The sequence below is a fragment of the Maylandia zebra genome, linkage group LG11 (assembly GCF_041146795.1).
Source record: "Maylandia zebra isolate NMK-2024a linkage group LG11, Mzebra_GT3a, whole genome shotgun sequence".
NCBI lineage: Eukaryota > Metazoa > Chordata > Actinopteri > Cichliformes > Cichlidae > Maylandia > Maylandia zebra.
In genome coordinates this window covers 7,338,092-7,365,208 of record NC_135177.1, presented here as the reverse complement: position 1 = coordinate 7,365,208, position 27,117 = coordinate 7,338,092, and the positions used below count along the sequence as shown (strand labels likewise).

Sequence of the window (27,117 nt, the reverse complement as noted above, 5' to 3'; positions counted from 1 at the left end):
AGGAAAAGAAATAAGGCTAAAAATATCTTTCAAATGCCTTCAGAGGTCACAGCAGCCAACCTGAGAAATTCCAGTTAGAATAGAAAAATATGTCCTTAGCTTATGATTGATGTAATCACAGTACTTAACTTTCGCCCTTGCACTCACAGTGTGTATAAATTCCACTGTTACTAACCATTGTTTTTCTCAAGTAATGGACCTTCAGTATAACCTGCATGAGTCAAATAGCTGATGATTCACTGGCGTCTTTTGTAAAGGAAAGTGTGAGAGTATGTCCACCTCTGGTCTGCGTTTCTGCCGTTCGATGAACTCTGTTGTGGACAGAAACAGAGGCAGCCATGTTTTCTCGATGTGATTCCTCACGACGTCCTGGATCTCCACGACGACTGGGTTTGAGAGGCACTCCAACTTCAGACGCTCAATTCCACCTGCCAAATGCAAAATCTGCACACAGACACACAGGAAAGAACACGGGGGAGTGCCGGCTCATGGCTGCACGTGTTTGAAGCAGACTGAACGGACACGTCTATAGATTTCTATACGAGGAACACATGACGATCGAGGTGGACGGGAGAAAGAAAAACTGCCCACAGTGGGAAACCCCACTGACAGCTCCTCTCCTTTGTGCTTCCTGCTGTGCTCTTCTTCATTCCCACAAACCCACTGCTCTCTTCATCTCCCCTCTTTCTGCTTTCTGTCTTCATGCATCGATTTGGCCGTGTCTCTCTTTTTATATCTCCTTTATAGTTTCTCTCATCTCATTCTGCACGCACACAGGCACGCGTGCACGCATACACTCGCTTCAGAAATGAGAACCAGTCATGGCACCGCGGTGGGAGTGAGCAGATGAAAGGGGGCCAATCTGTGACTGGATGACTGAGTGACTGAAGAATGAAGGGCCAAAGCAGTAAAGCTGTCAGTCTCTCTACATTGCTCACGCAGACAAGAACCAACACTGAGATGCAAGAACGGCAGCCAGGCCCGATCCTTCCACTGGAATTGGCTTTCTAATTCAAATCCTCAGTTCAAATATTTATTCTGATGGTATTTATGAGATGAGGATGACTAAAGAAAAAAAAATCAGACAAAAGATTCATGCCAACAAGTGCGCTGCATGCCTATCTGAACCCAAGAACAACATCAGACTATTGTTTAACTGCAACCGCTGTATGTATGCAGCAACCCAGGGATGAGACAAATGAATAGAAAAAAGATAAAATAGTGGCAAAAATATCTAACATCAACCTTTTTGCGTGGCAGTTGTACAAATTTCACTAATAGATTCTCTCATTACAGCTAAAAAAATCACATCAGAACCAGCGTCCTGTGACACGTAAGAAAAACAAGCATCTCTGTGGGCCCAAAGAGAAAACCACGCCAACCGCTGCATGTCCCATCTACTCATCCTGACTACGCACCACACCCTCGTGGAGTAATCTTAGAACCCAGAAACCTCATCTCCCACTATAAACGTCAGGACAGATTTCATCCTACTGTCCTCGTTGCTGGAGCTGATCATCTCTGTCTTCTTGGATCCAAACATTCTCCTCTTCTTCTCCTTTTAATTCCAACCATGTTCTCTCATCTCCCACTCGCTGCCAACACCCCACTGTCAGAGCTGTCAGCGTCAAGTCTGCAGGAGTCCCGAGGAGGGAGATGGGGGAATTGTGTGAGAGCTGCAGCAGCCTCTGCTTATCAAATCTGGATGCTGATCCTCAGCTGGAGCTCAAATCCCATCTTGGAATAGTCATGTCACGGGCGGCCTGTTCCTACTTCCTCTGTCTCTGTGAGGCTTTCCCAGGAAGTTGACAATAACTCATATTCTTTGGAGTTGCTACTGAGCCAACATGAGTACGTTTAACATGGTTTTAAAATATTTAGATGGGCTGACTTACATCATTCTGTTGTTCTGTCATGGCAGGGCTGTCAGGGCCAAAGAAGTACTTCCTGTTGAGGTATCTGGCAGCAATCCATGCTGATCTCTCCTGCCTGATAGCCTTGTGCTGCCGAGGAGTCCTCCTATACTGCTCCAGATCCAGCCAGCACATCAGATGGATACTAAACAAAAGCAAATCCATTGGATGGTGTTTCCATATATATTTCATATTATAACTGTTTATGAATATTACAGGTAAAGTCTAAAATCTGCAGTTCACCTGGCGTTCTGATTTTGTAGGAAAGACATGAAGTGCCCGATCTCATGGCGGTGACGAAGTAAGGAGCCTAAACGGTAACCACGGTAATTTGGAGACACTCTGGACCAAGAGTCAGAAGTGTGTGTAGGTGTAATAGATGAAGCAGATAGCATGGAGCTGCACTGCTCCCCCTGCAGGACAGATGCAGCGAGAGGAGAGGAAGATGGAAACAGTGGGACGGATAGTGTCGAATCTAACTGACCACTTAAAGCACTTTAGACAACCAGACATTTTCACCCATTCACACAAAGATTCATCCAGCACTTCATCACTGAAGGTCCAGTTTTAAAATGCAAGCTGAGGACAAATCCTCAGTAAAATAAAGCTTTAAAGCTAAATGATGTTTCTCCTGCAAACCATGCTACATCCTGCCTCCTAGATGTTCGAAAGTCACCCTAAAGACCATTTGTTTTTTTTGTTTTTACCAGCGGTATGACATCATTGCAAATAATGCATCTGTGCCAAGTAAAGCAGTCTCATAGCAGTAGATAATCAACATTGTTACTAGGCAATACATTTTCACATTTATGTTTACACAGCCGTTTCACGCTCGCAGGTGTGTTTACTGCCTAATAACTCTCAGTGCGAGCATTTTATAGATCTTATTACTGCTGGATGCTGATCTGACCTGCTCCAGTCGCAGCTGTGATTCCTCGTACAGGCTGCACAGTTCTCTGTACTCCCAGCTGTCAATGGAGCGCACCTCCTCCTGCACAGCTACCTGCACACACACACACACACAAAAACTAAGCATTAAATATTTTCACGACTGATTTATCATTTAAATCATTTTTACAGTCAGAAACATCTGAGTGTCCATATTTCAAGGTTCTGAAATGTGAGAATTCGCTGCATTTCTTCGTCTTTTATGCTTTTAAATTAAAGTGGACAGTGTGACGGACACTTTCTGAGTTGCAACTATTTAAATCCAATCCGCAAGGCTCTTTAGGAAACCTTACCCTCAAACTAACAAGCCTGATCGGTTTGATCTTTCTGGATTTCTAAACACAGCAACATAAACACTAGCACACACATGGGAAAGTCACTTTCTTGCTTGTCAAAAACCAGATGCTTATCCATGTTTAAAGCAATCTCTCCTTTAATTAGGCCTCAGTGTAATCAAACCTTCAGAAATACTCAAGGAAGCCTAGTTTCTCCACATAAACTGAAGTTTATGAAGCAGCGTGTGCTAATGCAGCGCTGCGGTTACCTGCTGGAAAGACTCTGTGTCCCTGTTGACCATCGTGGTCCACGCCTCCACCAGGATGTTCAGTGCGTGTTCCTCGACCCTGTCAAACAGCTCCTCAAACGGGGGCATCAGTCTGTCATACACCTCCCTTCTCAACTTCTCATCAACACCAAAGCGCCTCCTGGCAGAGCTGAAAAGATATGTGGAGTAAAGGAACTGAGGAGAAGAGAGGAGACAAGAGGCGAGGAAAGAAGGAGTCATAAAACTGTATTAAGGTCAGAAACGTTTCTCTTCACCACCGCTGCGCTCTCTCGCACACAGTCTTCACTATCGCTCATCACTGCTGCCCTCACACCACATAAATGTCAGTCAGTTACCCCGCTTGGCCTCAGAATTATGGAAAGATCATCTAAATGTCACTGCTCTGGTGAACTAAAGGTTAACTGAAGGAAAATAGGTTTCACTGTGAGGTATTCTGGACCAGAACTGCCTGCTTTCCTCCCTGGGCCAGCTGCAGTCAGGCTGGGTGGTTCTGGGTGACTGGACTGGCGCAAAGCTGGGGGGGTCTGACTCACTTGTTTTTATGGGAGTTTAAATCTCTCCGCTTAGTGTGAGGGGGTGAAGAGGGCTGAAAGAGAAGCAGAGAGGAGAATGGGAGTGGCAAGCTAACAGATCACGTACACAAGGGCAGGTGAGTGTGTGTGTGTGAGTGTGTGTGCGTGCGTGCGTGCGTGCGTATGCGTAAAAGGGAGAATAATAGAAAATCTAATACACAACCTCTGTTTTATTGCCTTTTAACTACTGGCTGCTTATTTAAGACATCTGATCTCCTCAGCTTTACCTTATTATAACTGGTGATTTTTTCCTGGCATCCTCTCTAATTGAGCTCTCTTTATCTCTCTCAATATTTTATTATTCTTTTATTAGAGGCATATAACCAAATACACCTAAATATACAGACCCAAGATTTCATATTTCATGCAAAAACACTGCATGTGCTTCTTGTTTCCTGCAGTAACTGTACTAAAAAGCCAACATTAGCATCAAACTGAATGAATTAGTGTCATATCTTTGTGTGGTGCATACACACTGACAGTGATAACAGCTTGTGTGTTTGCGTGTGCTGACCTGTGCCTCTCTCTGCACTCTGTAAGGGTCCAGACCATCCTGGTAGAAGAGCTCACGGTAATAATGCAGGTCAGTCCAGAAGTAAAGTGCATTCACCCACAGCTGGGACAGGAAAACAGTGTTGAACATGTCAAAAACCCTGTCAGCTGACTTATATTTACATGTACTTCAATCCATTAATGTGAATTTATAACGGTTAGAGCACAAGTTAGTGGTTGGGTCAAGCTTTAAAAAGAAACAGTTTCCATACATGAGCCCAGATTCTTAATCTATGTGGCACAGGGTAAAACATAAGCTACACATAATTGTATGAAGGAGAATGACAGCAATGCATTTCACAAACAAATAGCACAAAGCACAAAGCAACCTGCCATCATCTACAGCAGCACAGCACTGTGGAGAACTGCAAACAATAGTCTTAGCTGCTCAGCTGAAGAAACTCTTTGGCACCACTTTTAAATTACCTCGAGCTTCTTTTTTTCTGCCTCATGTTCTCTAAAACAGTTCGTTAACATCTGCAGCTGTTTGTACCTGGTTTCCAGATTGTTCGCAGAAGTGTGTGAAGTATGAGCCAGCACGAGACTCAGCACAAAGAGCCTGCAGCATCTTTTCCATCATTGTGGTGCACTGTAGTTGACTTCTGCTGGACATCACCTGATGAAATACAATACAAAAACTTTAAATGCAATATAGCGTTTATATAAAATAACTAGGTAAAGCTGGAGTGAAAACTAGTTGATTTTCATTTGTTTTGGCTTTAAAATTATTTTCCCACAGTACATTGTTTAGTCACTACAAAAATCTATCAAAACAGGTGAATCCTTAGCGTGCAAAGACACAGCTTGAATAGTTTTCCCGTTTGTCTCTGTTTTGTATGTTTTTAGACTGCAAAAGATGTTTGATAAATCACTTCCTGCAGTGGTTCACAAATCAGGAGATGGCAGTGGGAGAGGACCCCAGCAGGGTGTAGAGTGCATGCAGGAGGAGCATGGATGACTAGAGGGAGAAACTACCAAGTTGAACAATTTATACAAGTATAAACAAGATGTGGCCATCGGCACAGAACGCTCGTAAAGATAGGCTCCCGCGACCCTGAAAAGGATAAGCGGAAGCGAATGGATGGATGGATAAAATCTATCTTTTAATCCTTTTTTACTGCTGACTGATAAAAACTCTGGGTTGTTTATTCATGATGCTTTTGTGGGCTTGATTTCCTGCCATAAAGCTTATAAGCACATAGTAACATATATCTCAATACACCTACCTGTGTACGGACAGTATGGGAAGACTGGGGCGAGCTGCTGTCAGTTCGTAAGAACGTTGAGCAACAGCGAGGCTGTGAGCCCAAAGAAGAGCTGTAACACCACCCTGTCCTCAGCTCCACATCAGAGGAGTTACTATGGTCTTCCTGATGGCACAGAGATGTCCAGAACCGAGGAACCCTGCAGAAAAGAGAGGGGGCATAATTTCATTAGAAGATTTAGACACATGCAAAATTATAACATATGAAAACCCAGTTTATACAGAACACAATCAACAATTATACAAGACAACAAAATAATAAATGTAATACAGGAGTAAATGTAAAGGTCATTTTTATGGATGCATTCTAGACACAGTCACTGACATTTAGAAGATAAACACTGCAAATCTCACCAGTAGTGGAGCAGAGGCTCAGTGAGGCAGGTCTGAACTGAGCGCAGTTTGTCCTCTGTCCAGCAGGGGGAGGTAGTCAGTCCCAGTCTGGAGAGCAGCTCCGCATTCAGACTGAACTGACTGCTGCTCAGCAGGTAGCAGCTTCTCATGAGAACCAAATACCTGAAACAATACCACATTGAAAATTTATTTCACTTAACAAAAGACAATAAATACTGCTTGAATATTTAGAACTTTTCGAGCTGCAGAATAAGACAGGTGTGTTTACCTGTGCTTCCGCTCTTTGTCCCGTGCAGCCTTCAGTCTCTCTATATCCATCCAGAGATTAAGGAGCTTCTCTCCTGACGTTCCTTGTAAAAACTCCCTAAACTTATCCAAGCTTCCATAGAAACCTGTATCATTGCAACAAGTATAAGGGACATCTTCCTGGTTTGTGGCTCTGCTCCCCTCTTCCTGATCCTTCTTATCCCATCCACACCCCCTCTTGCCACGTTGACTTCTCTCTTTCTCCCCCTCCAGTCTTCCTCTGTTGAGATGTCGGTTAAGGTCACATTTACAGGATCTGTCTGTGCTGCTACAGTTTGCCTGATCTCCTGACTTGCTGAAGCACTCCCAAGTGTCTGCCTGGTTCGGACCATCCGTTACATTCATTGTGTCTTTAAGCACCTGTTCAGTCACTTGGACAGCCAGGTACTCCAAGTGTTGTTCGGGAGAATGAGATGCCAGGCTACTGATCTCTTTTAGGTGTTTCTCTTTACTAACAGATGATAGCCCAGAGCAGACACCCAGCTCTGTTTGTGAGCTCTTAAGTTCCTGAGGTTTCCCACTTTGAAGGTGAGCAGAGGAGAAACCTGATGAGGACAAAGGGGGAAAGGAACACAGGCTTTCTGGCTCAGACCAGCTGGAGTAACATCTGGTTGAGTCACTGCTTTTTGGAATAAGTTGTTCCTTTTGCAGAGATGTTAGACATGTAAGATTGCGTGTGCTCATAAACCCTGAGATGTGAGGAAATAAAAACATGGGACACACATAGTTCTTATTTTTATACTCACAGGATACAAACACATTTTGTTTTGCTGCACTGCGGGACAAGACATTTACTACATTAGTATTACCCGTGTTTAATTTTAAGGAACGCAGTTGAGGGGCTGACAGGGTGGTCCGAACTGAACTGCTTTTCCTTCTGTGAATACACAAGTTTGGGTCCCACTGAAGCAGAAGCTTGGCTAGTCTGGGGAAAATCACAGAGAGAGGAGGCACTGCCAGTTGGAAAATACACAAGCAAGATTTCTTAAAAACATTCTTTTTTTTAATTCAGTTGAATTCAGTTTTATTTAAATACAATATCAGTTGTCTCAAAGCCCTTTTTATTGTAAGAAAAAGACCCTACAATAATACAGAGAAAACCCCACAATCAGATGAGAAAGTGCTTGGCAGCAGTAGAAAGGAAAAACTCCCTTATAACAGGTAGAAACCTCTCAGGTAGGCACAGCCATGTGCCACAGCTGGTGAGGCAGAGAGACGAGACAAAAGATTCAAAAGAATGGCCTGTAAATGGCTGCTGTTGTATTGCTTCTTCTATGTGCAGCCTATAAGTTAGCATGGCTCTCTCTGCAGAGATTCTTGAAGCCTTTAGGCTTCTTAAAAGACAGAGAAGAGATTAGTCTCAGATCTGAAAGTAGCAATCTTAAATCGATACTTCTTTTAGAAGTTAAAACACTTGCAAACTAAACTAAAAAGAGACCCAGACTTTACTTGTTCATCATAAAATAAGGAGACAGCAAAGTCAGCATCAAGGCATCTTAGCACACTGTCTGGATACTGCAAAGAAATCACATTTCATAGGTAAAGAGAAAATGTAGGTAAAAATGAGATGAAACTTGCCTGCAAAACAAATGCATTAAAACATTTGTTTCAACAGGATTTAACACTTTACCTGTATTCATGATAACAATCACTTTGAAGGAAAAAGGGGAATCTTTCCTTTTTGATCCACTGCATTCCTCGCTCTCTGTCCAGGCACTGTGAATGTCAGGGACAAGTTCTTCAATCCAGTATAGAGATTTCTACCCCTCCATACAAACACACACAAACATTTTGCTAGCAGCTACTTACACAGACAGCGTAATGATTGTCTATTGGGGGCATTTTGGTGAGCAGTGACGGGTCAACAGCAAGAAGCTGTGATTTTCTGTTGTAAAGGGCTGATCGGATTCTTGTGGAGACAAACTCTGCCGCTCTACTCGCCATCTCAAACAGCCCCGTCTCCCGGTTGTACCGCAAAGCCTCTGGGAAAGACTGGCAAAAACATGCGAAGGTAAGAAAACTGCTTTGAGCCATGTCAAAGTTCTGCATATCTATGTCAGGCCTACATTACCGGCGCACTTAGGAAATCATTGAAGAAGTGAGCCAGTACAGCATCAGAGGCCAGAGAGCTCTCCTGTGTGAAGATCAACATTAAAACGCTTAAAAAACAAACATTCTGTCCGAGCTGTAACAGACTGGGGAAAATATGAGGAATCTAAACTTTTACTCACAAAACTGTCCACAGTAAGGCGGAGAAACTCTTGCAAAGAGAAAGAAAAACTCAAATTTCCAACACGCTAGTTGTAAAAACATGAGTAAACTGAGATGTGTTTAAAGTGCTGCTCTTACCTGTTGAAATGAATCCACACATGCTTTTCCTTAAAAATAAAAATGGCAGACAGTACTTTCAGACGGGCTTACTCAGAAAGTCAAACTCAATCACTGTGAGTCCAGGTTGCTATGGAAGTGGACGCATTTTCAAAACACAGGGGGGGGGGCAGTAAAAGTTTAACCAGACAGGACCAGAGAAATTAATGCAATTTAGAGTTTCTTCTTTAATACCCCAGGATCGATTTATTCGAGATAATTCAGAGATTACTTTAAAGTTCTAAGTATCTAAGGTGTGTATGTGTATATATATATATTTTTTTTTTTTTTTTTGGGGGGGGGGGGGGGTTGGTTAAAATAAAACTCCTTTCGCAGTGAAAGTGTCAAACCACTAGGTGGCACCAAAGACTGATTTGTACATGTTACAGCGACATACACAATCCTCACAAATGTGACGCAGCACACGGGTAGGGGAAGAAAAGAAGACGAAAAAAAAAGGTTTTACTATATATCAAGTTTATTTTAAAACCGATCTAGAAAACATGTTTGTAAAAGCTGAAAATCTCAATAGCTCCAAAACAAAAAACCCAACATGCTGTACAGTCAGTGCATAGAAAAATACAACAGTAAAATGAAATCCTTTTATCTGCTGGTAAAACCTCCTTCAGTGCATAATTTAAAAAAAATATACAAGTAAGAACTATATCAAAAAAGGAAAGGGGTAGGATGGGATAAGTAAAGAAATACAAACAAACATTGAAGAGTACAGACACCGCACGTACTACACATCTGTTTCCTCGCTGCTTATTGCCATCTATAAACTTGCAAAAAATAGATATTATTAAAGTGACTTCATGAAGCAGGAATAATTTGTTCATAGTCTTTTAACATTGCGCTTGCTTTGAGCGCTTCCGGGAAGTATGTCCTTTCTGCGACGGCCTGCAGAGTGACTACCGCACTCTCTAGAGCCGTGAGAAGTACACAAGCATGACATGCAAAACTGGAATCCACAGTCAGCTCTGCTGCACACTCCCTCTCTTTTGCCTGAATGGCATCTTGCGGGATGCTGACATCTCGGACAAGGCTTGAGGCACTCATCATTGAAGAGGGTTTTAGCAACCTGAGAGGAAAAAGAAGTTATTAAAATAACTTTGATAAATGTTTGATGAGAAATGCCTCAAAGCATGACTGTACCATGTTCAAGAAAATGCAGTTTAATGGATTTGTAACTTACCTCCAGAAATTTATCCCGTTTGCTGCTGCTGTCTGAATGCAAGGCGCTGAGCTGCAGTGGCGTTAAAGCCCTGCTTCCTGACTGTGGAGTGCAGTAGCTGGAGGTCCTAGACTGGGCCTGAACTGTCTTCAGAGCTGATCGCTTAAGCAACATGGCTCTGGTCTCTGCATCAGCGACATGGACAGCAGCACCAAGCTATAAGACGACAGCAAATAAGTTCAGAGTCATTTCAGTGACAGTGATGGAGATTGTGATAACGCCGACTCATTTTGATGTACGTATGCACTGATGACCACAGAGCAAAGACTGTGATAACAGAGATGTTGTGTTTAACTGAAAACACAGAAAGCTAAATGCTACAGAGCTGAACAAACACTCTTATAAGCAGGGGTGCACATAAGTGGTCCGCAGGTGCGCATTCACTGTCAAAATAGGAAGCGAATAAGATAAGAGGCTGAAATGGGCGTTTGCATACATATAAAAAGGCACAGTTTTTGTCCGCTAGAGTGGGATTTTCACGGCATATTCTGCACCACATCTCTGTGCGTTCATCATTTGTTTGAAGCCAGCTCACCTCCTGCAACCACTTTTCCGAGAATACGCGCTTCTTTTGCTGTTCGGACTCCTGACATTTCTTTGGAGGTGGAGGAACACCAAAGCAATTTCTTAAAGGAGTTTGCTTCTTCAACATTTTTAAGAGTTCTAAACAAATGTGTGTCCTCCTCCAGAAAATCTTATGTACGCAAACGCGCGTTGCAACTTCTTATCTGGTGCACGTCTTTTATTTTGACAGCAAATGCACACCTGCGGACCACTTATGTGCAGCCCTGCTTATAAGACCTTTAGCCATAGCCTGGCTCTTACCTCAAGAGCAGCCTCCACTTGACTCAGGTGGCTTCTTCTCATTGTGCTAGCTAGCTTGTCTTGCTGGAGAATTTGATTCCAGCTTTTGCAAACACAGCTGCACCTGTGAAAAACAACAAAGTATGAGAGAAATATTTTCAGCTCACTAAACTTTTTAGACAACACAAGTTTGTAATGCAAGCTAAACTCCACTGATTTTACTAATAATTGCATCGTTTATACAACATAAACACTGTTATAACAACATGTATGTTTCAGCTCAGTGTCAATCACCTTGCGATCATTCTACAGGACTCTGAATTATTCTTTACTCCATTAAAAATGTAGTCATGATTTTATTAATCAGTGACCAAATGGGAAAGGAGCTGCAACCTGTGGCAAGTAAGAATGGATGATATGCGCTGTAAAATATTGTGTGAATAAAAATGTATATTTGGAAACATCACCTATAGACACTCTCAGAGTCCATCTGGCAAAGTATAACAGCCAGGATGTGCCTGAGGTTCCTCTTCATCAGCTCTGTGAGTATGTCCACCTTCTCCAGGCCCATCTTCCTGCCAATCAGCCCTGCCAATGGCATAGTGGTCCGAAGAGTGCTTGGGGTCTTGGTCAGTGCTGCTGCAGACTTCAGCTGCTCTTTCAGGCTTGGACTTTGACCAGCCAACATCTGGGCATGGTGCTGACACATAGCTTGAACCAGCTGCAGCGCTGGAGTCAGAGAGAGGTTAACTGGAGTCATCCTGAGTGGTGTGATATCTGGATTGCCAAAATCTGTAGAACAAGGGGTCATGTCTTGTGCCTTGGTTTTAGTCACTCTTTGTGGGGTGGTATAATCTTTTTTTGCTGAGCCCAAGCGATCAGAGCTCACGGCATTACCACATTTAACAGAGAGGACACTGCGAGGGGTGATATCCCCAGCAAAAACCTCATCCTCTTTAGAATGGCTGTAACATTGATAAGGATGTTGATGCTTTCTGTCCGTTGGGTCTTCCTCAGACTGAGAGCCACCTTCTTTAAGCGTAGAGAGCCTGTGCTGACGCTGCAAACGGGAGCGGCGCCTTCCCTCTGTTGGATTTGGAGTTTCAGAGTTTCCTTTGGAGGCAGACAGCAGCAGCTCCTGGAACGAGCCATCATGGTCCACTGTGGAGTCTTGCGATTTATCAAGAGTCACTGAGCTGAAACCGCTGTCCTCACTCAACGACCTGTTTAAAAGTCAGAAAGGAGTTAATCTGTGTTTAAATATTTTAAAGTTTTATTTTCTTCGTCAATAAAACACATACCTGATATAGCTGGGTGTATGTGCAGATGATGGTGTGCACAAGACACTTGAGCCATTATATAGATTATCTGTCATGCTGCCCAGTGGTGACTGAGAGTTTTCTTTAGAGATGGGCAGGAATTCGTTGAAGCCTGGAGTCTTGACATTACATTGACCAGATGCAAAAATGTGTTCACTCATGTCTAGATCTGTGAGTGAGGCTTCTTTCTCAAAACTGGGAAGGTGACAACAGTTGTGCTTGCCATCTTCAAGAGTTGAGGTCCTCACCTGTGTGAACAGAACACGGCGCTTCCTGCCTGATAGTGGCAGGTCCTGGTCCACTTTTAAAGTGCTTGATGCCCCCATCTCAGTGTCTACAGAGTCAAATGATGTATTCAAATAGGGTTCAGACCCACTGACAGGGGATTCAATCCCTCTGGTGCACGGTGATCTTGTGTTGTCATTTTTGACATCTACAGTGGGTTTACACAGTAGAAGTCTCTGTCGCAGCGAGGTATCCCTTTTGCATATTTTAGGAGTTTCACACCAGCTTACAGCTGAAACCTTCCTGGAGTCTCTGCCCAAAAATCTGACTTGTTCTCGGATCTTCTTTGGCGTGACAGAAACCCGGAGGTTCTCTTTGGGCGTTTCATCCAGTTCCACCGGAGACAAAGACCTACATGAATCAGCTCCACTGGTGCTGTGTGGGCTCTGGAAAAAACCTGAGTATCCACTGTCAGAGCAGTCATCGTAGCAGTGCTGCCCTTTAGAGCCATCAAGATAAAGACTAGATTCAGGAGTGCACTGCATCTTCCTCCTGAGTGCGCCAACAAACCTTAGCCTGGCCTCCAGGGGATTACAAGTCACCTGGAGTGAAACAGAATATAATAAACAGAACTACTTCAGCACAGCAAATATGAACTTAAAGAGACCGTAAACACATACAACGCTAGCTTAAATACTTTTAAAAACTATATTTTTAAAAGGCGTCTCATGCTGGACTGACTTACAGTAAAATAAAAGTTATCTCCCGAATCTTACGGTGGTTTTCAGTGTATAAAAGTAGCAGTTTGTATATCAGAAAGCAACAGACAGCTGATTTATCTCTGATCCTTCTCAGCTGTTTCATCCGCGTTGCTATGAGAGCGCGTGCTGCTGCCGATTTAAATCCCCCCGTCTCGTGCCCTCTCTGATGCCGCTTTAAAGAGCTCCATAACCGCCAAAAGACACCGACAGAGCCCGACTGACAGTATACACCACCTTTAACATCATTTTACTCCTCGTTATTTTCACACTTAATTCCGTCTGAAGAAATATGACAAGGCAAAATTATTTGGTAAACACACGCAAAACTGATATTAGTAAAATTCATCCAAAAGCAAAACAAAACAAAAACCCGACGACGTTTCGTGCGTGCGCATTTTACAGTGTAATTTCACCCTCTATGCTAGTTCAGAGGGTCAGAGCAGCCATTTTAACAAGACATGACAGGATAAAAACCGGTTCCAGAATTAAAAGCAGTGATGCTCCGTCAAAGCTGAAATAGCCTCCTGTTAATGTGACTGAAGGGGACCCGGAATGGCACAGTGAATGACTAATCAGTTACACCTGTGTTAAGCCTGAAATGCCATGCAAAAATGATTGCCATTAAAAAACAAACAAACAAACAAACAAACAAAAAAAAACTGTGGGCCTCGTAAAACACCTGTCAAACACCGAGTTATAATTAAAGAAAAAAATGTGGCTGACATTTTTGTCTGCCATCCACGTTTACTAACATAACGTTGTTAGCCTCCTGAAACTAGAACCAGTACGAGGTAATGTCGGTGAATTCCACGCACCTGTACCTTAAGCTCGACAAAATAATCTTCTTCGGGAATAAACGCGCTTAATATTTAACAAATACCTACCTGAAGTTAAAACGGGGCTATTCCAAAAAGCCGTGGCCTCTGTAGGCGATGTTGTTTCCTCAGGCCTCAGCTGTCCCCCCGCTGTTGTTCCTGTTTTCTCATGTTCACCAGCCACGTTTTCAAATTTGGAGCCCTCTGTTGGCTGTGTCACGTGCTTCCTCTCGGCGCTACCGGCCTTCCGTCCGTGTGTGGTTACCATAGCAATACACACCACATTGTCGATGAGCGTTCAGCCAAACGGGAGCAGGTAAACTAGTTTTGCTTAACATTATTAACATTAATGTGATCTTGCATTAATTACTCAAGAGACACTTAAGAGATAAGTCTGCCTTTCCCGAATGTTACATCCCTAATTATAGAACCTAGCTGTTTCTGACGAACTATTAAAATTACCAGTAAAGTTAAGGTAGCTAGCTAAAAAGCTGGTAAGTTATACAAATATAATGCAGAACTGCCATGTCTCCCTTTTATGGAACACTTTTTGACACATTGACTGTGTAAATTCTTTCCAGAAATGAGTGAAGACGCAGTTTTATCCCTTCAGAGTCACTCCACCACTGTGGACTACAGGGGCAAGGTTCCTGTGGAGCACCTGGACTACGATTACATTGAAAAATGTAAAGATGTGAGATACCTCGAGAAGATCCTGAGAACACTGAGGTAACTGTCTGTTGAGCGATATAGTGTTGTTGGAGGAAACTCACTGTCCCTTTTCTTCCTTTACCTGTGTTCAATGGACTTTTGCTGCTTTTTTTAATCGTATTTATATTTACATGCTCAAAATAAAGCAATCAGTCAGTCCAGTCCCTTTATAGTGTTGGTGAGGTTTTTCTTTATGAAGGTTATAAACTCATCATCATGTCAAGTTTCACTCACTCTCCACTGAGATGGTAAGATGTATGTGCTATATTGCAAATAGATTACGTAACACTTGTCATCAGTTGCAGAGGGATAATAGTGCATGTCATAACAAAATACAGGCTGGCAAATGTGAATGAAAAATATTGCAAAAAAAGCTATTCCTTATTTTTCTTTTTTGTTTGGTTAAAGGTCTGGCGAAGAGGGCATTTATCCTCACCTGATCAAGTTCTGTGAGAGTCACCTGGAGAAACTGGACCCTAAGAGCCGAGCTCTTAGGAAGGAAATGCCTGTAGCCACAGCAGCCAGCCTCTCTAAAGATGAGTGGAACCAAATTGAGGATGAATTGAAAGTATGGTACACATTTTTTTCTTTCTTTTAAAAAAATAAATAAATCCTGTTTACTTTGTTCTCACATGGCTGTTTCTCTAAATACTTTGCTCAGAGATGGCAAGAAGAAACCAAAAAGACTGAAACAACCCTGAAACACCAGTCAGTATTTGATGATCTAGTGAAAGAAAATATGCCACCTGTAAGAGGTTTCAATTGCTTCGTTCCTCTGAGCCAGGTAAAAAAAATCAAGGCATATACAGTACATAACCAGTTACATATATGTATAGAAGACAAATATTCAAACAGAGTTTTTTCTCATGATAGAAAACAGTTCCACAAGAAAGAAAGAAACCCTCAAAATGCGCCCTACCACGTGATTACCGAGAATGGGACAAGTGAGTCATGCTGTCTCCACATTTGTCTATTATATTCAGAAGAAAGACCCCACTGTTGCAGCAGCTGAATTCTCTGTGCATAAAAGCTTCCCAAGTCTTTTTACTTTGTAAAAGGGCTTTAAAGCTAAACTGCTTCCATTACAGTGATCCACAGTTTAAAAACTTGACCTTTAAGTGTATATTTTACACCTTCTTTCCAGGTTCGATGTGGAAAAAGAATGTGAGAAAATAGAGGAGGATGTGGACAAAACTGATCCACCTGCAATTATAAACTCAGGACATCCTAAAATCAAGACTCAAGTGGACACTTCATGTAATCTATTGTGGATAGAAAGTGTTCTTTTGCAGTAATTATTAAGCATACAACGTACATCAGGTGTGTTGGCATTTTTGTGTAACATGTAAGGTTTCCCCTGTGATCCATCCAGTGCTGTCACAACAGGAGAAGCTCTTCCTGGCAAATCGTGAAAAGGACAAAGGCAATGAAGCTTTTAGAGCAAAGGATTATGAGGAGGCGGTCACATACTATTCCAGGTCAGGTTCTTTAAACAACTCATTCATTGCAGAAAGCACTTAGCACCTCTTAAAGGGCTTTTTATCATTTTGCTTGGTAAATATTGTAAGTAGTAGACTGTCATCTTTCATTGTAGCTGTAGTAGTAAGTGTTTGTGCAATAATCTCACTGTAAATAGAGGTTTGCTTTATTGTTTATTCCATTACAGGAGCCTTTCCATTATAACAACTGTGGCTGCATACAACAACAGAGCCCAGGCAGAGATCAAGCTCGAGCACTGGCACAATGCCCTGAAAGACTGCCTGAGTGTGCTCGAGCTAGAACCGGGCAATCTGAAAGGTGTGTTAATGTTATTTCTATAATTTCTAACACAATAATGCTTCCAGAATAAATACACCTGCACTTTTAGATGTATTTATATGATGTGGTATACTTTAGCTACAGCAGCATTAGTGTATGTGCTACATATTGTAATGCACTTCTTTCCGTTAGCCCTGCTTCGTCGTGCTGTTGTTTATAATCATATGGGCAACTTCCACATGGCCACTGAAGACCTGAGGACGGTGCTCAGGGAAGAGCCACAGAACACCCCTGCAACTGTAGGTGATGGTACTGAGGCATGTTCATCATGCGCCAGTCTACCTTTCATCCACTAGGTGTCACTGTATTTGTGAAAGTTGAGTGATTTAGTGAGTCTATCACTGGAAGTCTTTCATGTATTTATGTCATTACCATAAATAGAGGATGATGTGGCTTTTTTAACAGATCTGTATCAGTGAAACAGCTCAGGATGTGCTGTGTTTACCCGTCCCCTTTAATTGCATTGTTTAACTTCTGTTTCTATTTATTTGAGTATAATTTAGGTGTAAATGGGAAGAAAATGTTCCTTTTTGTAGTTATACATACACCAGTCACTACAACTAAGTAATCTAGCATAGATTGTGATATGAATAGTTGTGACAAACAAAACATGAGATGTTCTAATGGATGAATTGTTTGTGTTTTAGCAACTTTTGTCTCAAATTGAGAAGAAGATGGAGGAATGCCAACAAGAGAAGCAACGCAAGGGCAAAAAAATCCTCATCCAAGAGATAGAAGAGGCGGATAACCAGACTGACAGTGACAACAAAGCTCATAAAACTGGTGATTGTTTGAACTACTAAAAACAATCAATATCCTTAAACACAGACATAGAGACTATAACGGCGCTAATGGCCATTTATGATAACCATTTGCATCCAAAAATCAATCAAACCGCAACTGATTTAAATGTTGCTTACTCTCTATTTAACATGCAGTGAAATCGTTTTTCAGTTATAGTCAAGCTTAGGTAAGTTATGAGTTCAGAGGAAACTTAGATTTTTGTTAAAAGTGTGCATTGATCCTTTATTTGACATGTTTTTATTTCACTGTTGATTTCATATTAACTAGCAAGACTGGCAGGAAGTGAATGAGGTAAACCAGTAGACTGTGGTACACATTTCCCAGATGAGATTTTTCCCTTACTGGAGATATATTTTTATCTATATTCTCATTTAATGAAAAGTAACAAGTTAAGTCATTCCACTGACTTAACTGGACTCAAATCTATTGCTACTCTAATTTATGTAACTTGAATGAGGTGTTAAATTTTAACTTTATAGCAGAAAGTTTTTTGTGTCTTTATAGCTGTGCTGGATTTAGAAGTTGAAGGATTTGCCCTCTAATACAGTCACGATTTATACAGAGCATGTTAGGAAGCTCCAACATTGCCGGTAATAGTAGTGCTTTAGTCACATCCCCTTCTGTCTGCTGTCCTATAGATAGAGGAAATTCCCCTCTTGTCTCTCTGGGTGAAGGAACAGTGCATGCATGTGTTTTCTGCCCTACCCCCACACAGCCCTTTCATAAGTCACTGTTTGGTATCTCTACTTCCTGGAACTCCCTGTTTGAAGTGGCTCCGTGTCATGTGCTCCTCTCCTCCCACACTATGATGTAACTGCTGACTCTTTCCTGTGGGTGTGACTTCCCCTTCTCTGTCTCTCTCCCTCTGCTTCTCCCCTCCCTCCCTCTCCCTTCCAGCTTGTCTGGTTCAACCTAGCCAGCCCGTGGGAGGGGAGGAGAGATCAGCTACTCCTGTCGAAAGGGGAGACATGGGAAACGCTCATAAAAAGCCCCACGGCAGAGGGGACGGGGGTCCACACGCCGAGTCCAACAGCTCCCACCATGAACACAGGAGGAACAGAGGCAGCTCAGACAAGTACAAAGTCCCGCAGGAAAAGATAGCCAATGGATCAAGCAAGAGAGGCTCGACAGCTTCGGTTCAGGGTGATCAGAGCGGCAGCGGTAAGGCAACTCCAGTTGGAGGAAATGCTGGAGAAACTGTCAACCTTGATGCCCCATGTGGGGCCCTGCCCCCACCCCTGGCCCGGCTAAAGAACGAAGGAAACCTGCTGTTTAAAAATGGACAGTTTGCCGATGCACTGGAGAAATACTCACAAGCCATTCAGGGCTATACAGATTCAGGTAAGCCTCAGGGGCACTCACTGTTGATCGTGTTTGTAATATTTTAGAATATTAAGAAAAAACTATTTAATTAGTTTTATACAGTGAGGTTGCTGGTTAGAAGTTACCTGTGTGCCACCGTGTCACTAATCATAACATTTTTACTCATATCAGTGTGTTATGAGCTGACAAATGAATCAGAACTGATCGACTGTTTTCTCAGCTGTTTATTCATCATCATATTTTAATAACAGCTTTCTATGGTGTCATACTTTAATTTAACTTTAAATCAAAGGTCATAGGGTCATAGCTATAATGTCAGTGCTTGTCTTTATTTTTGTCACTTTAACACACTGCAGAGACTTACACATGAAAACAGGATAGCAATACAAATCATTTTCCCTATGGAAATAATTCCTCATAAACAATTTCAAATTCTCAGTCTCAGACTTCACATTTTTGTGTGAACAGTTTATTTGCAGTATTCAAAATTTTAGTAAGATCCATTACGATGTTAATATTTAGTGACTTATCCCTGGGATGATGGACTGTGGCTGTACGCAGACAGTGTTGCTGTTTTAGTCTGGTGCTAAGCCTCTCAGCTCAGGTCTGTCCAAGTCACATGACCTCTAACCACTCACTGTGAAATTGAATTTGTAGGACTGCAGCAATAATTCTCACAGAGAGTGAGACGACGAGCAGTTGATGGAGGAAGAGAAACCTCTGCTCACTCTCCGTTAAATATATGGCCTTGTGTCTCTTTCTGTGGACAGCCATAATATACTCAGTTAAGACTGTGAAAGTCGCTGGGCATCATCTATCTGGATTACTGTGGGAAGCACAACAGATGTGACCTAATCTACACATGCAGAATTTTTTCCAATCTGTGAAAAAGGTTCTTTTCAGTAGAAATGAAACTGAACGAGACATTCAAGATACTTTGACAGGTCTCGTAGTTGTGGTATGCACACAGTTGCTGTAGTTTATATGATCTACTGTCACAATAACCTCGCTAAGTGCTCTCAGTTGCTAAGACATCATCATCACTGCCACGCTGTGTCATCATCCATAATCTGTTTTCATCTGATGAGGCAGCACACTGACATGAATGTGTTTAGTGTAGCAGGATAATGTTGCTGTGTTTGAAACATGCACCGTAGACCTGTGTGATTTGCTTAACTCTGTGATAGTGAAGAAAACACTGTTAAGTTAAGGCAGGTGGAGAGAAACAGCGTGCGGACTTTGCACGAGTCAGTTGTCAAAATCTCAAAGGGAAATGTCTATATATATATATATATATATATATATATATATATATATATATATATATATATATATATATATATATATATATATATATATATATATATATATATATACACACACACATATACCGTATATATATATATATATATATATATATACACACACACACACACACACACCCAGCACGCCCCTGCGGGCGGTTTATCCTTCAAGCTCGGGTCCTCTACCAGAGGCCTGGGAGCTTGAGGGTCCTGCGCAGTATCTTAGCTGTTCCCAGGACTGCGCTCTTCTGGACAGAGATCTCCGATGTTGTTCCCGGGATCTGCTGGAGCCACTCGCCTAGCTTGGGAGTCACCGCACCTAGTGCTCCGATTACCACGGGGACCACCGTTACCTTCACCCTCCACATCCTCTCGAGCTCTTCTCTGAGCCCTTGGTATTTCTCCAGCTTCTCGTGTTCCTTCTTCCTGATATTGCTGTCATTCGGAACCGCTACATCGATCACTACGGCCGTCTTCTTCTGTTTGTCTACCACCACTATGTCCGGTTGGTTAGCCACCACCATTTTGTCCGTCTGTATCTGGAAGTCCCACAGGATCTTAGCTCGGTCATTCTCCACCACCCTTGGGGGCATCTCCCATTTTGACCCATATATATATATATATATATATATATATATATATATATATATATATATATATATATTTATATTACACATATACTAGCTTTTAACCTGCAGATAAAAGCTAGTAAAACATTTAACATGTGTGTGTATGCGTGTCTGTCACTTTGTATTCATAAATCTGAAAGAAAAGAAATGATAGCTCAGTATCTTCCAATAACTGAAGTTTCTTTATTTCATCATGACAGGAGCTCTGTACGTTCTACAGCGCTTCTATAGCTGCTCAGAGAGCACATTAAACAGTCTGTTTTAGACAATAAGTACACGATTCAAACTTTGAGTTCATGATGTCTTTGCAGATATTCTGTATTCCACCCCCAAGATAACTGCAGAACTATGCGTGCTGTTTCCAAGCTGTGTATTACATTTCTGATATTGGTCTCTATTTTCTATGCAGGGATTGATAGTCCAGAAGATCTCTGTATTCTATATTCCAACAGAGCAGCTTGCTACCTGAAAGATGGCAACAGTCAAGACTGCATACAAGATTGCACAAGGTGAGAGAACTGATAAAACTCTACCAGTGTTCAGCAAGATATGTGAAAAGCTGTGGAAGGCAAATGTACGCTTGTCCTTGTGCTTCATCTTAAAGATCAAACTGCTACAAATTTCTGCAGACAGCGTCATCATATACCAGTCTCAGCAGAGGATCTCAGATCATTTATGAGTGGGAGGGGATTTGCACTTGGGTGTGTCGTAAGGGATTGTAATTAATCTCTTTAGAAGTGGTTTATAAGCAGCAGACTGGGCTAACTTAAGGGAGCCTCCCATATGAAAGCCTTTAAATATACTTGATGTGTTTGCAGAAAGATGGGGTTATAGAAAACTTGAATCACACCTTTAGACTTGTTCACTACCTCAGAAACAACATGTACAGACACATCCTTTGCCCTAGCATCGACAGCAGGGGCACCAGACTCGATCCTTTGCTCTTGTCTCATTGCATCTATTTATTCCAATCAGAGCCCTGGAGCTGCAACCATTCTCCCTCAAGCCCCTCCTCCGCCGTGCCATGGCTTATGAGTCCCTGGAGCGTTACCGAAAGGCCTACGTGGATTACAAAACTGTGCTGCAGATAGACGTGAGCGTGCAGGCAGCTCACGACAGTGTCAACAGGTATAATGTCCACCTCTCACCTCAGCTAACAGACTCATTAACATTTGGCATCTCAAAAGCAAGTATTGAATTTTACAGCACCCATGTCTATGGCAGTGCATTTCTCATCTATTTTAAACAAGGTGGACACAGACTATCTTTAGCAGTTACAGCAAAGGAAATAAAAAGACAGATGAGACATGGAGATTTTCTTACTCTATCTACCTGCTGTATTTTCCAAATTTGAAAATGTTCTATAATTGAAATCCAGAAATGGAATTATAGCATATTTAGAAGACTAAATCAAAACAAATCATGGTAACCATTACACACAGGCTTATTAGAGACTAACAGATTTAGCTGGTCAAAAGTAGCTCCGGCTAGAGGCTAATCATGTCTCTCAGACTGTGTGTCCCTTCTCTGTTACGCAATACTCACCTGGCTGGTTTGTGTTCAGGAGTACCAGAGGGTCAAAGATATCATTCATCCCCACATTTATCTACAAAGTTACACAATAAGACATAAACTCCCTAAACTGTGGAACAGGGTGGATTAGATGCATCTTTAACACGCTATGTAAGCCTTATCAATGTCTCTCATCTGTGTGCTGTAACAATGACTGAATCACGTCCTCCTCTAGGATCACCCGGCTGCTCATCGAGCAAGACGGGCCAGAGTGGAGAGAGAAACTTCCCGAGATCCCTCTGGTGCCTCTGTCGGCTCAGCAGCACCGCAGAGAGGAGCCACCCAGCGCTGAGGTCCTCCAAGCTCGAGCAGAGAAGGCTGCTAGGGATGCAGGTCTGTTGTTTTTAGAGTCATGATGCTTAATTAATGTTTGTCCCCAGAAACACAGAGTTAGTCAGGGTCAGAAGTGTTGATCGCTGAGCTGGGACAATGAGGAGAGTAGCTGGGACATTTATACATACAGCGGTTATGATGACTGAATAAAATCTAATGTTGACTACATCCAGCATTAACAAACATTTTCTCGAGCAGCTCTTTCTTCTGATATTATAGCTACCTTTGTTCGGTTTTTGAACCATTCTTCTGCTTGATACAGCGATGGAGGAACAAAAGTCTTCCTGTTGTGACTGGAGGAAAATTTGAAAGGCCTATTTTTTATATAAGTGGACGTGTCACCTCTGACCATGCAGTTTCTCTGCTCCCAGGGCTTTTCTACCTATGCTATTTTTAGACTCTAATGAAAGAATAGCACTGCTGGCATAATTTTACCTCCCTGAAGACGCTCTGCAGACACTCTGCAGCAGATTGATTAGCCCTCGGTCCACACCGGGACTGATTGCTGACTTAACTCTCGTGGCTCATGTCCAGCTAGCACAGCATTAATTTCAAGTGCTTAAACCCTCCAGCTGTGTAGCACAGGCTTATAAAAGCGAGGTCAGTTAAAATGTATTGCAAGTGTCAGTGTGGATATATGAAGTCAAAATGGAGGAGAATGGACCTCGTGTCTGTGTGAGTAAGCGATGTTTAGCAATCACCACTTTGTTTTGTTTTCTAGAAAGGAAAGCCGAAGTCCGTTTTTCAGCTTTGAAACAAGAAGGGAACGATTTTGTGAAGAAGAGCCAATACCAGGATGCTCTGGGAAAGTACACAGAATGCCTTAAGCTAAAGTCAGAGGAATGCACTATCTACACCAACAGGTTAGTCATTTAATTCTCACCTTAATATGAACAGACATGTTCCTGCGGTCTCGTTTCCCCTCTGTTCATCACATCTTCTGCCACTGGTTCACTTTGATGTGGGAAAACAGCCTGAAAATCCCCAAAATTTGTTCAACTGAATTTAAAAAAGGCCGATTAACGACGGCCAGCTGTCATTTGTCAGCCGTGCTTTCAGCTCTGTTTTTAATCCTATCCAGTCGTGCCACCTGTCACTGCTGCCAAATTAGTGTGTATTGGTGGTAAATTGGTGCACAACACAATAGTACATAGATGGTGTTGATCAGGTCACAGAAGAAACTGATGACGTGAATGTTTTCCTATTGTGTGTTGGTGTTTGCATGTGCATGTGGAGCCCTGCTGTGAGAACAGATTGTATGTACAGCCACACCAGAGCAAACATCCATACGCCATTGGTGCACAGCTGCTGAGAGCCATTTGAAAAAATTAAAAACATGAAGATTCATTTAGAAAAGGGGCTCCAGAAGCACATCTCTGAGGTGTAAATCGTAAATCTCATCATCATAGGAAAATGTTCTGTTCTGTTAATGCTGATGGCATGGCTTCAGCTGTTATTATAAAACCTGATTTGCAGTGAGTCACAAATTCATGATACTTCTGAGTCACGTGTCAAATGTGATTAGGTGCCAGTGACAAAAATAAAAATCACAATTGACGTGTGTGTGTTTATAGAGCTCTGTGCTACTTGAAGCTGGAGAGGTTCGCTGAGGCCAAGCAGGACTGTGATGCAGCACTGAAACTGGAGCCAACCAATAAGAAGGCCTTCTACAGACGAGCCATGGCTAATAAAGGTCTCAAGGTGAATAGAGCTGGACTTTAATGGCTAATGCCATAAGGGAGTGATTTCTTTTTATTGGGTGGCTAAGGAGTAAAATATCCCTTTCACATATTTCATACATAAAGCTCTCTTTGTATGTTTTCGGTGTCTCCCTCCATCAGGACTACCTGGCTTGCAGCTCGGACCTGCAGGAAGTGCTGCAGCAAGATCCCAACGTGCAGGAGGCTGAGAAGGAGCTGGAGGAGGTCACCAAGCTGCTCAGACAGAGTCTGGCCAGCACTTCACCAAACAAACCCAGGAAGACAGTCCCCATCACAGAGGTGAGTACAGTTTATTCACTTTCATTGAAAATAAATATTTTCCCCTTATTGCATCCAACAGACATATCCACTTTTGACTTTAGAGAGTCTACACGTGTGGTTAGGAAGAAGAGGCATTATAATGATGGGGACTGAAGAATCATGACTTATGGTCAACAAGTGTCCTTTGAATAGTTGTGTGTTTTTAGCTGATTACTCCTGACACCTGCTGGGATACCGTGTGAAATCTGATCAGCTCTGGTTTTATTCTAGCCTAGCACAGATCATAAAGTGCAGCGCTCCCAGCTGTTGTGTACCGTTCGTCTTTGTGCTCCATCCTCATTTACTATTAATGATCTAATGAAGAATAAAAGCACCAAATTAAAGCTTGAGTGGGGCTAGATGTACCATTTTCAGTTTATTGTTAAAAGACAAAAGAGAACACGGAGAAAGCTAAAGTGTAAAATTGTATCCATGCATCTTATGCTGCTTATCTGGGTCTCAAAACTCAGTCTCAGTTTCAGGGGAACACCAGAGTGAAAAGTGGCTGTGCTCCAAGTTTAAAAGGCTACAGATTGTTATGAAGCTCTTGTTTTCCTTTTCTTCAGGTTCAGCACACCAGTAGGTAAAGATGGAAGCTTATAGATCCAATCACTGCATCCCAGACAAATTATTCCTAATTAAGGCAATAGGTGGTGCAGATTTCCCAGATTGTGACTCACTGACAGAGACCGGCTTTCCATTTTTGTCTTTCCTGTTTAAATGTTTCACCCATGTCCGTCTCCCTCCTCAGGTTGAGGATGACGAGAATGTGACCGCTGTCCCTAACTCCAAAAACAGCTGCAAAGGAGAAGACATCAGCATCAACCTCCAGCCGGCCAGCGCCTATGAATTCGGCCAATCCCTGAATGCGGCTCGTAGCTCTGGAAACACAGTGGCCTGCGCGGAACTACTGGCCTCCACGGCCCCAGAGATGCTTCCCCAGTTCCTGAGCACCCAGCTTGATGGACACACCATCAGCTTCATCATGCAGGCCCTGCACTCACACCTACTGGAGAAAGACCCTTATCTGGTCTACCAACACCTCAACCATCTGCACACTGCTGACAGGTTCTCGGTAAGATTAGCATGCAAATATGGTCTGAAAAGCTAAAGTTTGTTTGTAAGATTTTGCAATCAAGCGGTCTGTGTGGTGATAAACGCTGACGCACTGTTTGCAGGTTGTACTAATGCTGCTGGAGAAGGAAGAGCGTCACCACATGACTCAGCTGTTTGAGGATCTCTCAGCCGTGCAGAGCACACAGTTCACTAAGAACGATGTTCAGAACCTGGCCAACAAATATATCTGACCCTCCCCTCTCTGCATGAGCTGCTCCACCACTGCTCTTGGATCTATGCAAAACACTGCACAAGAACTGAGTACACAAAGGCAGGAAGCTGCAGAATGAGCAATACAATGGAACAGAGTTGATTCACTCTACTGGTCTGTAATGTCTGTGACGATATAAAAAAAAAAAAATCTATTTTTCTCTCCAGAACATTTTGCTATGCAGTTTTACTTTTGTACACACCATGCACCATTTGCATTGTACAACAGTGGGACTCAGTGGACCTTTCACCGTAGTGTATTAATAAACGAGGTCCAATGTGCTGTTGTGTAACACAGCAGGCAGGTGTTTCCTCACTCCAGGCAGTAGCTTTTGCTTAGGACAGGCTTCATCGAGCTGATCTGCTCTTTGAGCCCAGTCGCTTTCTGAAATCATTTTATAAAAGACCAGCTGTCACATACCAAAAACTATTCCAGTGCATGTTAAATATAAACAAACAAAAAGCTAATTTCCTTCCAAGTTTAAAAGTGCGTCTTTGCTGCATCTTAAGTAACTATTTTAATATGACCACATGTATGGTGTTATCTTAATGGGTGAAAGAGACCTGCATGTCTCACTGCTGTTCATGTGAGTGTAACAGAACTTACAATGTTGTAGCAAAAAAAAATTCTTGCTCTCCTTTAAGTCATCTATGCAAATTTGTAGCTCTGTGTTCCTGTATTGATTCCATTCATAAAGGCAAGTCTCTGTCTTCACCATGTGAAATGACATTGTGCCGTTGAGCCTGTTTACCTGCACCATCAGCTTCACAGCAGATGGCAGCACACTGGAGAGAAGCAGCATCTTTATAAGATGTGTGCCTTGGATTTCAGTCTAGGGGTCGACTTAGTGTGGTGAGCATATCGGTACTCGTAAAGAAAAAGTCTATTTATATCATTCTGTAGCTTTAATAAATTTCTTTAATGACTTGGATTTATCACACACATATATTCACTTGGCTCCAAACTCAGAACTGTTTTAAATGTGTAATTTATTTGCTATTTAAAGTCATTCTGTCCATGTTATAAGTAATAAATATCAATCTTTCTGTATTGTGAATCTAAAGACTGCCTGAATCCAAACTTTTTGTTTTCTCATGTTTCATTAAATCTACATGAATGTAAAATTTAGCATAAGGATGTAAATTTGGGGGAAGGAGGGAATAATTCTGCATTTTCCACAGCTTCTCTTAACAGTGGCTTTTAACATTGTGTCAGTAGATTTGTAAAAATTGTGTATTCTATTCACAGAGGGCTATTCAATAAACTGGGAAACATG

At 42.2% G+C, this 27,117-nt stretch overlaps 3 protein-coding genes across 7 annotated transcripts in view; 1 reads left to right on the top strand and 2 right to left on the bottom strand.

Moving 5' to 3' along the window:
• Window positions 1-8,923, bottom strand: part of rgs22 (regulator of G protein signaling 22) — a 13,876-nt gene extending 4,953 nt beyond the window's left edge. The window contains exons 1-17 of one of the 2 annotated variants that reach the window (XM_076889708.1): window positions 8,824-8,923; window positions 8,706-8,734; window positions 8,546-8,608; window positions 8,284-8,466; window positions 8,105-8,190; window positions 7,284-7,399; window positions 6,437-7,163; window positions 6,169-6,330; window positions 5,777-5,954; window positions 5,044-5,166; window positions 4,513-4,614; window positions 3,960-4,012; window positions 3,406-3,574; window positions 2,824-2,916; window positions 2,157-2,326; window positions 1,896-2,058; window positions 280-444 (exon numbers count right to left, since the gene is read on the bottom strand). In XM_076889708.1, the coding sequence (XP_076745823.1) occupies window positions 280-444; window positions 1,896-2,058; window positions 2,157-2,326; window positions 2,824-2,916; window positions 3,406-3,574; window positions 3,960-4,012; window positions 4,513-4,614; window positions 5,044-5,166; window positions 5,777-5,954; window positions 6,169-6,330; window positions 6,437-7,163; window positions 7,284-7,399; window positions 8,105-8,190; window positions 8,284-8,466; window positions 8,546-8,608; window positions 8,706-8,734; window positions 8,824-8,845 (2,604 nt within the window). In that variant the 5' untranslated portion in view covers window positions 8,846-8,923. Of the gene's footprint in view, window positions 1-279; window positions 445-1,895; window positions 2,059-2,156; window positions 2,327-2,823; window positions 2,917-3,405; window positions 3,601-3,959; window positions 4,013-4,512; window positions 4,615-5,043; window positions 5,167-5,776; window positions 5,955-6,168; window positions 6,331-6,436; window positions 7,164-7,283; window positions 7,400-8,104; window positions 8,191-8,283; window positions 8,467-8,545; window positions 8,609-8,705; window positions 8,735-8,823 lie in introns of both variants that reach the window. The other variant, XM_012921519.3, reaches the window with a different exon arrangement.
• spag1b (sperm associated antigen 1b) lies at window positions 8,384-27,117 on the top strand. 3 transcript variants are annotated; one of them, XM_076889709.1, is made up of 19 exons: window positions 8,384-8,485; window positions 14,581-14,728; window positions 15,119-15,278; window positions 15,372-15,494; window positions 15,584-15,654; window positions 15,855-15,967; window positions 16,083-16,188; window positions 16,377-16,507; window positions 16,661-16,767; window positions 17,176-17,311; window positions 18,230-18,673; window positions 20,998-21,097; window positions 21,564-21,716; window positions 22,336-22,493; window positions 23,215-23,356; window positions 24,068-24,194; window positions 24,335-24,493; window positions 25,266-25,589; window positions 25,693-27,117. In XM_076889709.1, the coding sequence occupies exons 2-19, from the start codon at window positions 14,583-14,585 to the stop codon at window positions 25,819-25,821; spliced, it is 2,829 nt and encodes a 942-aa protein (XP_076745824.1). In that variant the 5' UTR covers window positions 8,384-8,485; window positions 14,581-14,582; the 3' UTR covers window positions 25,822-27,117. The 3 variants fall into 3 exon arrangements, with proteins under 3 accessions (XP_076745824.1, XP_004560091.1, XP_004560092.1); XM_004560034.4 differs by lacking the exon at window positions 8,384-8,485 and adding an exon at window positions 14,154-14,315 and having other exon boundaries at window positions 14,613-14,728; XM_004560035.5 differs by lacking the exon at window positions 8,384-8,485 and adding an exon at window positions 14,265-14,315.
• Window positions 9,302-14,225, bottom strand: fbxo43 (F-box protein 43). Of its 2 annotated transcripts, none has more exons than XM_004560036.5 (6): window positions 14,069-14,225; window positions 12,181-13,025; window positions 11,347-12,102; window positions 10,901-11,003; window positions 10,037-10,231; window positions 9,302-9,922 (listed from the first exon to the last, which is right to left on the bottom strand). In XM_004560036.5, exons 2-6 carry the CDS (start codon window positions 12,966-12,968, stop codon window positions 9,677-9,679), a joined length of 2,088 nt encoding a protein of 695 aa, XP_004560093.3. In that variant the 5' UTR covers window positions 12,969-13,025; window positions 14,069-14,225; the 3' UTR covers window positions 9,302-9,676. The 2 variants fall into 2 exon arrangements, with proteins under 2 accessions (XP_004560093.3, XP_004560094.3); XM_004560037.4 differs by lacking the exon at window positions 14,069-14,225 and adding an exon at window positions 13,169-13,683.

Coding starts and splice junctions, on each gene's coding strand:
- spag1b (XM_004560034.4), top strand. CDS start 14,169: ATGTTCACCAGCCACGTTTTCAAATTTGGAGCCCTCTGTTGGCTGTGT. Junction 14,729..15,118: donor AAGATCCTGAGAACACTGAG/GTAACTGTCTGT, acceptor GTTTGGTTAAAG/GTCTGGCGAAGAGGGCATTT. Junction 15,495..15,583: donor GCTTCGTTCCTCTGAGCCAG/GTAAAAAAAATC, acceptor TTCTCATGATAG/AAAACAGTTCCACAAGAAAG.
- fbxo43 (XM_004560036.5), bottom strand. CDS start 12,968: ATGCAGTGCACTCCTGAATCTAGTCTTTATCTTGATGGCTCTAAAGGG. Junction 11,004..11,346: donor GACTCTGAGAGTGTCTATAG/GTGATGTTTCCA, acceptor TGTTTTTCACAG/GTGCAGCTGTGTTTGCAAAA. Junction 10,232..10,900: donor AAGTGGAGGCTGCTCTTGAG/GTAAGAGCCAGG, acceptor GTCGTCTTATAG/CTTGGTGCTGCTGTCCATGT.